This window comes from Alligator mississippiensis, chromosome 8 (genome assembly GCF_030867095.1).
Source record: "Alligator mississippiensis isolate rAllMis1 chromosome 8, rAllMis1, whole genome shotgun sequence".
Lineage (NCBI taxonomy): Eukaryota > Metazoa > Chordata > Crocodylia > Alligatoridae > Alligator > Alligator mississippiensis.
Genome location: NC_081831.1, coordinates 74,030,964 through 74,042,779, shown reverse-complemented (window position 1 = coordinate 74,042,779; position 11,816 = coordinate 74,030,964). Strand labels below are relative to the sequence as shown.

The following is an 11,816-nucleotide window of genomic DNA, read 5'->3' as shown; positions in this document are numbered from 1 at the left end:
GGGTATGTCCAGCTACGGGCCTCGGGACGAATTTGTCACTACTCCATGCTGCATGCCACTGGGGCTGTTTGTTGCATTGAGATCCATGAGGCTTAGGCACATGGAACAAATACAGTATAAAAACTGCAAGGCAGAAGAGAATTTGTGCTACTTTCTTGTGACTGTTTGCAAAGACTTCATGTTTTCTGGGGTTATGGTGGGCCTTGTATGTCTGCCTGAGATCTGCAGTGAAGAAAGCTTGTTTTCCCGGGTGTATTCCCACCTAAGCAGAGATTGGGAAAATAAATATGAAACATAGCAAAAATTAAAAGAAAAAAGCAGTAAAACCAGCAACAGCTGATGCTCAGTGTCTTTGCTATGAGGTAGCCCAGAGTTTCACTGTCCTTTATAAAGGAGGGCAGGCTTTGTATGTACAGGCTGAGCTGAATAGAGCTGTTTCAAATAAATTTTCTTTAACATGGGAATTGCTCTGGCATCTCTGTCACTTGGAACACAGTTGAGCCAAAAGAGAGTATTAGATGCAAAAAAATCACCAAAGTCTGAAATAATTGTCTTTGGGACAAAGGCTGTAAGAGCACATATCAGCCTGGCTCTGAGCTCCGGACAGAAGAGGCTAATGGTTTGGCTTGGCCAGTTCCTGGGTCAGCCTTGCCATCATTACTGGAGGGATCTTCTTCTTCTTCTTTGTTAAATATCTGCTGACTGGGCCTGTTTTGCATGTAGTGCCTACGCCCGCCTGTAATGGCTTTGAGTCAGCTATTGCACGAGCATTCAGGTCAGCTACGGAGGAGCAGATTTGCCTCGTCGCGACTGTTCGTCTCGTCACCCCGCAGTTCTTAAAGGTGAGAGCTCTTGTCTGGCTGCCTTGGGGATCAGCTTGAAAGTCAAGCGGTTCCCATGAGTGCTGCTCCCAGGCCTTCAAGCCGGGTCATTACTGTTTAATGCAGAACAGCCTTCAGCTCTGCATTTTTGAGAGTAGGGTGGGGAGGTATAAAGGATTCACAGCAGAGGACTTTGTGAGTGAACAGCAATGCTGTTGCATTCAGGGTTAGCTTGGGGTGTCCTTTTAAAATAGCGGAAAATAAGACAGGCCCTTTAGCAGTGCAGTTTGAGAAGAGCCATTGATAGCAGGAGGGCAGCTCCTCTGAGCAGTACCTTCTGCAATCACAGCAGCATCCCTTGAGACACTGCATCCCATAAAATAAGTCTCCCAACCCATCAAATGGGTGAGATTGCCACCTGCCTGTTTTCAGATGGTGGAACTATATTTGAGTCATCCTCTTTTTATGCCTGCCCTGTGCACCATCATGCTATGTGACTGATGGTGCCAATGAGCAGAACAAAATCAGCCAGGCCCCCCAGTGTCAGCAAGACGGGAAAGAACTTGGTGGAACATGACAATCCCAACTACGATGCTCCCCAAAGTGGGTGGAAGGGGATTTTGCCCAAGGATAGCAGCATTGCACTGCAGACTTACAGCCTCACCTCTGGCACCGACTCAGGCCAGGATAAATCGCTCCAACTCGCCTGCCAAATGAGATTCACGCATGCCTCCGAGAGGTGGAGCAATGAATAATGTCAGCGCTTTAAATCTTCCCATTCTGGTAGGGTTGGCTCGAATAAGTGGGTTTCATCTCGAAAGGGTCTTTGTAGGTTGTTATAAAACTCTTTCTCATAGAAACCATTTTCTCGGAGTTCAATATCAAAATGTATCAACTGTTCCACAGGAGCTCTGCAACACCGAAGAGCCGTGTGAAGAATTCACATCAAGACATAGCCTGGAGTGGAAATTTTTATCCTTGGACCATAGGTGAGAGGTTTGCTTTTAAGAAATAAAACTCATGGTGGCTGACAAATAACACAGGGTTCAAAATGGACCGCTCTATGTTAAGATTGGCAAATGTTGGGACCCCGAGGGCAAAATTTTGCATTGAATTAGAAAACTAAGGTGATAATGCTTAAAATCAATGCATCAAGGCTTGATTTCTTCAATATGTACAGTAGGTAAGGAATCATGTGAACCTATGTTTAAAGTGAACTGAAAAAGTGCCCGTGTTGCTGAATAAGTTACTAATGGACTTTCTGGACCACATCTTTAGATGATGGAAATCAGCATCACTTCACTTATTTAAATGGTGAATTCCTAGATATAAAATGTTGATTTGCATCTTGAGCAAAAAAAGTAAAGGTAAACAATTTTTTTTTTTAAGTTTTAATTCCTGGCTGATTTTAACAGAATAGAGGACACATTATTGAATGAAATCCTTGAAACCATTGAAACCTTTATGAATTACTATAGGCTTAGTTTTTCCAGAGAAAGCTCAGAGCTTTTTTCTTCTTCCTACATTTTATGTAAGCCTGAAAGCACCACAGCATTATGCACAGTCCGTGATTACACAGCGCGTGACTATACTGACTTTTTAGACTATAACCACAGTTACCCTTGGAAACACAATGACTGATAAGTAAGAATTCAGCAAAGGAACTTTCTTTGAAAGAAAACCAAATACCAACTTTTATAGATATCTATATATCACATCCCTCCCTCAATGTATATTCCAAGAGGGAGGGATGTGATAGTTCAAGAAATGGAAATTCATGTTAAACAAGATCGCTATGCCAGAAATCTCATTTTGAGGCATAGCTGAGAAACCACTTGTACTGCAGACTTGCGGTTAATGATACGTGGTTTGAGGTGGCTTGTATAACATTCGTACTGTCTAGGTCTAATTAGCGTAACTTTCTATGAATTGCAATGGGTAGAAACAACAGTCTAAACTTTCAAAAGCAGGGACCTAACGTTAGCTTCCTAAATCTGTGTTTCAGTGGCTACGCAAATTGATTTGCAGAAGCAGCTTCTGTGAGTAAGGGGAGCAAGAGCTTTATTAAAATGCATCAAAGTGCCTTCTGACGAATCTGGGAGATGACTCAGAGAGGAGGTTTTTAGCGAGCAGGTTCTGGAAGTGACTTCAGACCTAGTTATATCCTCAGCAAGGACACCATCACTACAGAGAGCAAATGAAGCTAATCTAGACGTTAAGCCAGGATTTGTGACAGTCCCTGATGTAAACAGTGAGCACAGACCCAAGAGCGAGAGGAAAATCGTGTGGGCTGACTCACTTAACCGTTGGCTCCAACGGCACTACTATCATAGGGGCCCGTGAAAGCCTGCAATGCTTGCATAGAATAATATCAGCGATTCCTTGCTGGTTACTTTCCCCTCTTGCAGCCTGGTCCTGAAACGTGCTGAGGCAAAAGGAATAGAGGGCAATCGGCTTTGAAATCAGACCCTCAGCCCTTTGGATTGGCATATGGTATATGACCGAGCACAGGAGCAATTGAGGACAGCGTTCTAGGGCAGTTGTATTGAGCTAGATAAACACTGGCAAACTGGAAACATCTGGAGTCTAAAACCTACATATAAACATCATTTAAAGGGGAAAAAAAACCCAAACTGCCTACTTTTTATTGGTCTATTTCTGTTCTGTACTCTGTTGCTTTCCTGATTTTCCACTGCTGTAATTAGAGAGTACAGTATCTGCTCCTACGATGCCGGCCCTTGGGTGAGATGGTTTAAAGCCCTTCCCTTTGGCTTTTCTCACCGCTTGCCATCATTGACTTCCCCGTCAGAAAACTCGAAGAGGGCCAAGCGAGTCCCATTGCGCAGACAGTCGCAGACAGCCCTGCGGGCGACTGAGCTCAGCCAAACCGTTGTTCGGCTGGCATGCCAACGCACTGACACATCGCAAGTGAGAAGCATTTTGTGGTTCCCTTCTCGGTGAAAGAGCCCATTCCTAGCGGCATTTCTGAATGCACCGGTTTAAAATGCTTATCTCTCGTTCATCTGAAAGACATGATTGTCAGGGAGATAAATATATCTTTGAAGGCCCAGGAGACACTGGCACGGGTGACTCCAGAGTCACTAGGAAAAGGCAGGTTAATAAACACACACGCCGTCATGTTTTAACAGAAATCTGGGTCAGACGGAGAGAAGGAGCACAGCGCTCTAGAAATAGCTACCCGTGGTAAATCCGACCATGTTGTTTGTCTTGTGGAAGGATCCACAACCTGGCCCAAAGATCTCCCTATCCGCCAAGGGTGAGGGCTGGTTTCCTCGTGCTCAGATCTGAACCAGGAGTTGTTCAAGAACGTGCTTTTTTCTGATGGCCCCAAGGAACCATTATTGAGCCATTATCATTAGGGCTCTGGCCCTAATACTGCCACACCCCTTCGTTAGGTATGATGGAGATGGTAGCATGGAAGTCCTGGATGATCCTCCCTGGCTGAGTTTGTTCACTGTTTCAGTCTGGCAGTGGCTGGTTCATATGTAGAAAGGTTCATGAGCCAGCTACAGCCTTCCCTAGCTGTGCTGCCTCTCTTTAGCTCAGGGAGTTGAGGCTTGTGCTTTGTGATCGTGAGTTGGCAGGTTCAGTTCCTGCTTTTGATAGGTGTGTGCAACCGAAGGGCCTTTTCTCACGTGTACTGGTTTAACCATATGGCTCTCACCTGGTGGAGCTGAGAGCATAGAAAAGTTAGGTTTGGAAGGGACCTCAGGAGGTCATCCAGTCCAGCCCCCATAAAGGGACCTCAGCTCATTTTCTGTATTTGCAGTTCATAAACGTATTTTAAAAAGGTTTTCAGGTGAAACAGCAGAAGCACAAATAGTACAGAAATCTCCTTGGGCCTTGGACATGCCCCACAGAATGGACCAGAGCCATCGCTGGGAGGTCTGCCTTGATTTCAGCAGCCGCTGGACTGGGCGGCTGGGGCGGGCTTGCTTTGTCACATAGGTGACTGGTTGTTTCTGCTTGTTAAGGCCATACAGGTATGAGATGCACATGCCTGATCTCTAAACCATGTCAAATAGAGGGGATTAAAGACCCAAAGTCCATTCCTCTTCCACTACCACTTTACTCCTTTTGTTGTTTCCTAGTGCTTCTTCCAGCCTTTTTTTTAGCTGTTCCATGTGATGGGACATCCACGTCACGAATGGAAAGTATAGAGCAAGTATCAGGAGCAGCTTCTTGAGCATGATCTCTAAGACCCCACCACTTGAAACATCAATGGGAGGTACCCTGGAAAGTTTAGTACAGGCCGGGGTGGTCAGAAATAGCCTCTTGCCATCTTCACACCTGGGTATCTGTATAAAGCTGGATCCAAGATCACGGAGAATCTTTCGGTGCAAGCTGGATCGGGCCTGTAGAAAGGGCTTGGCTTCTTGCTCTGTGATGTTAGGAGGCCAGCCCAGAGACGCACTTACCTTCTTTCACACCTCGTTGCTTTGCAGCCTCCTGTCGACAGCGCACTGTCCACTCTTGCTAAGGCCATGACGGCTTCCCAGGTCCCTCCCTCCTTTACCACCCAGAATCCACTCTGGATTTTGTGATACATGGGGTGGTCCCTTTTCCCCCAATTGACGCCCATCCTGTTATTGTCTGCTCTCATTTCAAACCCATTCCTAGGCCCACTTTTGCCCTCCACCAAGGTGTCCTAAGGCACACAGAAATCAAGGAAGAGCTTTTTTATTATGTGGCCTATTCCCGGGTGGTCTGATTTTAACACATTAGCTGCATGGCCATACTTTGTCTGGAAGGACGAACTGAACCCGGTAGTATCAGCAGACCCAACAGCCAAAACAAATAGGCAATATAACAGCAGGAGGGGCAGGGAGCCAAGTAAACACAACATGGCTCAATTATGCCTTCCAAAGCACAGGCTCCCATCCCCATAAATAGGAGCGCGCTCCTGCACCCGGGGACGCAATTTGGCTGGCTCTTGTATGTAATAGGCATAATAATGACACCTTTGGCATGACTCTCATGCCTGCGTGATGATAATTATTTGGCAATTGCTGCGCTAACCGTGTTGTAGCGCACCTTGTTTACCCATTAGGCAGTGTCCCTTTGCCTTTTGAAAGAGCTTTCATTCGTTGGCTATAAAACCTGGAATTTCGACCTGGGTATTTGCCAGCAGGATTTGGGTAGGAGCGCCCACCTGCGCCCTGTGGTGCCCTCCTTATCTGCGCTAGGTAGAGGAAATGGTCCTGAAAACCAGCTCCGTTTCCGAGGACCAGCGTAAGTGGGTGGAAGGCAGCAGTTTTGCTGGTTTCGATTTCCCGAGCTTTTCCATGGGAACAAATTGCTTTGTCTTTGACTCGGGCAGGTCCTGACACACACCGTCGATTCCTCCTCGGCCCGTCTTCTCCAGTTACTCCCAGGATGACATTTACATCCAACCTCCTGGATAATTTTACCCAGGCCCCCATTTATTATGCACACGAACAGCCTTCGTGTTTCTCAACGACATGTCTAACAAGCATGCTTAATGAATGAGTCACTCGCCTTCATGCGTGCCTTCTTCTACACCCACATAATGAGTACAGGCTCTGAAACAACAAACAGATACCTCTCTGAGTCTCAGGTTTTGCGCTCTTCTCTGTATTCCTCACCCTCCTGTGCAAGGGCGAGTGTTGCTCCCAATTTGCCGTGCAAGGTGAACGTGTTCGGTGTTTTGTTTGCCGTCAGGGTGTCATTGCATTGGAATTCACTGCTTACTACTTTCTCTCTGTTTTCATTCCAGGGCTCCACCTATTATAGGCTACTTACCTTTTGAGGTCCTGGGAACATCGGGTTATGATTATTACCACGCCGATGACCTGGAGCTGCTTGCTAGGTGCCATGAACACTGTAAGTTCCTCTCCCCTTGTTTGCCAGGAAACACCATGTTCGCTTTAATCTGGTTTTTCCATTAGGCCAACTCTTGTGCAAACACCATAATCGCAAAAAAAATACACGTTAGGGGGATTGTTCTCCATGCTTGCCTTGTCCACACCTAAGTAGGGAGGCTGAATTCCCCTGGAACATGCAGTTTTATCAGGAGATGTTTTCCAGCGTGGCAGGGGGTGCGTTTGCACACAGTTGTTCGGAAGTGTGGTTCGATGCGTGGTTTGGCCGTCGGTGCTCCTGTCCTCCACTCGTGGCTCTTGTGTGAGTGCCACCGCCGCCTGGGTCTTTGCTGGCGTGTAGAGACACTAGCCGCTTGAAAGCTAGTCCGTTTGCTGTAATGAGTGAAGAGATGTTTCAGGCACCGGATACATTTCTTGGCCCCCCTGTCTCATCTCATGGTGTTATCGTCATATTTTTCTAGCTACCTGCAGGTCCCCTAAGGTCCACACCTCTGTCAAGGAACCTCAGTGGTTTGCATCTTCCCTCTTGCTTTTCAAAAAGACTCAAACAGCAAGGGAAACATTGCCTGGCTGACTGTATGGGAGAGACTGTGAAAATAACTCCACAAATTCTGTGCAGTCCACAAAGGAAATAAACAGAAGCAATGCAGAAATAGCTTTCTTTACCCCAGTCTCGCTCACTTAGGCTAGTCTTTACTCATACTAATAGTCAGCACAAAAAAAGCAGACAGAAGTGGGAGTTTTAAGGTGGAGAAAACCCTTTTTTTGCAATGGCTTGGCGTTCTCTGTCTTTTTAGATACCCGCCTGCTGGATCTGTGAGTGGAATCTGATACTTTGATGTCTAATTTTGCTACTTAGCAGCTTATATTCCCCATCACTGCTCATGTCTGAGCATCTCTCAAACATGAACAGGTTTATCAGCGTAAGGCTGCAAAGGACCTGGGGTTATTGCCTTTCCATGCACATGCAAACTAAGGTACAGACAAAGTGGCTTGCCAAAGGCACTTGGGACATTTTTGGACAGTATGGAAGTGAATCCAAATGACTTGACTCTCTTTAAGGGTCCCATCTAAGGCTCATCAAAGGCAAAAGGCCAGGAATCTCTAAAAGCATTCAGTTGTAAAAAAAATGTTGCTAGGCCAAATTGAGCCAATAGTATTAAGTCAAGAAATTGTTCTTATTGCATTTTTAACAAGAATTGTTAAATGCCATTTTTAAGGTATAGTAGGAGCAGCAGCTGTGAAAGAAAGACATGGCCCCACCATATAGGGCTTCTGTCCACGCCACAAAATTGGCCTTTAAAGTGGCTTAAATGCCCTTTTGTGTTGCTTTAATGGTGCTGCTGTTTGCATGCTCAGCGGCATATTCCGCTTTAAATGACTTTAGTATGTAGCAAGATAAAACACCTCGGAGGTGTCTTAGTTTGCTACCTAACGAAGTGCAACGGTGCACGGGGCGCTGGAAGCTGATGTGCTCGGGGCTTGGCGGGCTTCCCGTGCCCCGTGCACCATCCCTGCTGCCTTCTCCTGCCACCAGCACACCCAGCCATCCTCCTGCCGCCTTGCCACTCTGCCCCAGGGGCAAACCAGCCATTCCCGGGCAGTCTCAGGTGGTGGGAAGGTGGCAGAGATGGAGCAGGGGTGCTGGAGCTTACCTGCCTCTCCTGCAGTGGCGGGAGGGGGGAAGAAGGAGAACTCTAAACTTAACCAGTCAAGGTGATTTCCACTCCAAACCTAACCAGTCAAGGTGATTTCCACTCTCCCGTGAAATTTCTACCTTTGTCAGGTTCCTGACTTCAAGGCAATAGCACCTGACATGTGAACTGCCTACTTGTAAAAAGGGCAATAGTCATTTGGTTACTGTCATTTATATTGACCATTGACTAGCAAAGATACAGCGTGGCTGCCTGTCCAAGCCACTGTTTATAGAAATGAACTCAGACCATCAAAGCTCTTTCTTTTTAAATCTTTACATCAATAGCAGACAATCAAATAAATACATGGCCTGTGGTTGAGTATGTAAGGCATACTTGGAGAAGCCTGGGTTACATTGCAGTGTAGTACCTTGTTGCGAGTTGGGGTGGACTTTTTCATCTCATGTCAGTCCAGTAAGACCGTTCAGTAACTGCTGCTATAGCCGTGCAAGTTAGAGTTACACGGCGCTGTCTCACCTGCTCCTGTTGTACCTGTTGTCATTTTGTCTTCTTTTGTTTAACAGTGATGCAATTTGGGAAAGGAAAGTCCTGTTACTACAGATTCTTGACCAAAGGCCAGCAGTGGATATGGCTGCAGACGCACTATTACATCACTTACCACCAGTGGAACTCCAAACCCGAGTTCATTGTTTGCACTCACCTTGTAGTTAGGTAGGAAAACGTACGGCCCACGCTAGCTATTTATCCGTGTGCTCGGGCTTTACATTTTCCATTCTTGTCGTGTGTTAGTCAAATATCCGCTGTGTCTGTTGACTCCTGGAGATGATGCTTAGAGATATAAAAGTCTTGGAGCTGAGAAATTGGAATGTTTTTAATATGGTTTTCATTACCCGTTTTGTTTTGGTTTTTGGCCATCGAGCCAAACTCCTGGAAGTGACTCCTGGCTGAGTGTCATCGCCGTCCATTCCTGCCCCTCCCCATGACACAGATACAGAAAAACTCAAGCTATATATCACCCGAATGTCAGATGGATGACAGTGCCGTGACAGATTTCTTGTCCACTTCTTTGATCAGAGTTTTAAGCGCTTGTGAATGGAAGCTAGCTTCCATTGCGTTACCCAGGATCAGAAAGGAAATTTTAGTACATGACACCCCCTAGCGGTGGCCCTGTTTTACACTTCAGCATTATGCAACACGTTGGAGGGACAGCGTGTTGAATGTTTGTGATGCACAAGTATTGGGCAAGACTTTGCTTCTGCTTAAGTCAATAGAAAAGTCCCATTGTTGACTAGGAAAAGATTGGCTCCAGACTCAGACTGGCTGTAGTGGAGAGTTTAGAAAGACAGTGACATACCCGATTGAAGGCAGGGGAGATTTGCACCTAAATCAGAGAAGTATAACGTAAAGCAGCACGCTTGGAGCGGGGAGGGAATTCCTCTCCAGGTGACTTGAGAGCTGTGGCCCGAGTCCTGACCCAGGCCGGGGAGTGCTGAAAGGTTGCCTGGGGAAAGCGGCAGCAAGGATACCCCAGTAGAGCCAGGAGGAAACGCACAGGATGATCCCGACGTGCAGACAGGACCAGCAAAGAATGGCGCGGAGGACTGCAGCGGGAACAAGATTGTTCTGCTGGCTGCGTGGACAGCGCAGAGACTGAGACGGAGCCAGGCCCTGGCGCGTCCGAGTGATTCAAGAGGATTTGAAACTTTATCTCAGCAGCGGGACTGCTGTGAACGTGGAGTGGTTAAATATGTTCCTCCAAATGTCATTCCTTATCTGAAGGATTCGTTTTGTGAATTTTCCCTCTTTTGAGCCTTTTCAACATTTGTAAGAACAGGCCTGAGTCAACAGGGGTTAGAGTTAGATAGTCTGAAAGGCAATGCTGAGAACTCCCTTGTACTGATAAAGAGATACGTGTGGGTGGACCTTATATATATGTTGGTGCAAACCACGTACCGAGTGTTAGTTTAACTGACTTCATTGTTATATTATACAGAGGGATTTCCCTTGAAGCTTGTTGCAGCTCCCTTCTCTTGGGGGATTTTCCCACCATAACAGCCCCTAAAGTTCTGTTTTGATTGAGCACGGCCATTCGTTTCTTCCTCTGCTATAGCCCAAAGCATAGTATGTCCCAATTCAGTATAGCTCATATCCCAAATTAAACTGATTTATAGACATACATTTCAGTACATACAGGTAAGGCAGGGCTGAGCGAGTCCTTCTGAGCATGTTGAGGAGGGCATGGCAAGTTGCACATCGGGGAATTCAGTTGAAAATCTGTTTGACTGGCCCAAACTTCCACTAAAGTTAGCCACAGGGGTGCTACTTACCCACTGAAAGAGAGCTGGGTTTGTGTGTGCAAGGCCAGAGGCATAAAGTGAGGGATCCTTCAAGAAGTATGTATCAGGTTAGCAAGCTGCTGTTGTCTCCGTTTCACAGGCTGTGATGCATTTCCATTAAGCAGTACAAATTTGTTTAAAACCTTTTTTCCCCCTTTTAGTTATGCAGAGGTTCGGGCTCAAAGAAGGCGAGACCTTGGCCTTGAGGAGTCATCAATTGAGCTGGCATCATCTTCTTTGAAGGTATGCTGCGCCTTCACCACAGAGTGACGAGGTTGTTGACTCACACAGATGAAAGGCATGGGTGTCAGAAAAACATCTGAGCTTCTTCCTCCCTCTTTCTCTTTACTCCCTTTGGCTTCCATCTCTTCTGTTTCATTGCCTTGCAAACGCACTTTGGGCACGTCTACACTTGCACATTTACTGCACAGTAGCTGAAATTACTGCGCAGTACAGGTGCGCGTCTACGTGTGCACGCCCGTACTGCACAGTAAATACAGCCACTTACGCCGACTTGAGTGTAAATTTGATACCTGCGTCATGCAGGTATCAAATTTACACCTGATTAGTTACTGCGCAGTAACACTCGTGTAGATGCCTTACTGCGCAGTAACACTGTGTGTATGTGGACTGACCTGGGAATAACTTTATCCTCAAGTCAGTCCGCATACAGCGTTAATGTGCTTTCACATCTGCATGGGTAGATGCCAGTCTGTTCCCACTTACTGTGCAATGACTTACTGCGCAGTAAATTTAAGCTGGTATAAATGCACATGTAGACACATGCTGTGTGTATTTTAACACCATATTGCACCATGCACTTTCTTAGCTAGTTCCTAGCAATGCAGCCTCAATAATCACATCTTCTGTTGTATGGCTAGGGCAGATCTGACTGCACCCTTCATCCAAGTGAAAGTTTAAACCACTGTCTCAGCAAGAGCAACAAACCATTTTGTAGAGTGCAAAATATTGTTTAAGTTAGAGGCTAAGCAATGCATTGACTCTTGATACCGCAATTCTTCAGACATATTAGAGCCTGAGTACAGATCATTGCCACAGTGTTGGTTGGGTATAGCTGTGCTGTTTTAATACCAGCTCCTTGTGGGTAATCAGACAAAGATTGGAAGTGAAGGGAAAAGA

At 46.2% G+C, this 11,816-nt stretch overlaps 1 protein-coding gene across 1 annotated transcript in view; it reads left to right on the top strand.

The window, feature by feature from the left end:
• PASD1 (PAS domain containing repressor 1) overlaps positions 1 to 11,816 on the top strand; it is a 137,905-nt gene that overhangs the window by 108,042 nt on the left and 18,047 nt on the right. Inside the window, exons 8-12 of the mRNA XM_059732864.1 lie at positions 724 to 842; positions 1,728 to 1,810; positions 6,580 to 6,686; positions 8,904 to 9,051; positions 10,838 to 10,919. Of these exons, the coding sequence (XP_059588847.1) occupies positions 724 to 842; positions 1,728 to 1,810; positions 6,580 to 6,686; positions 8,904 to 9,051; positions 10,838 to 10,919 (539 nt within the window). The remainder of the gene's footprint in view (positions 1 to 723; positions 843 to 1,727; positions 1,811 to 6,579; positions 6,687 to 8,903; positions 9,052 to 10,837; positions 10,920 to 11,816) is intronic.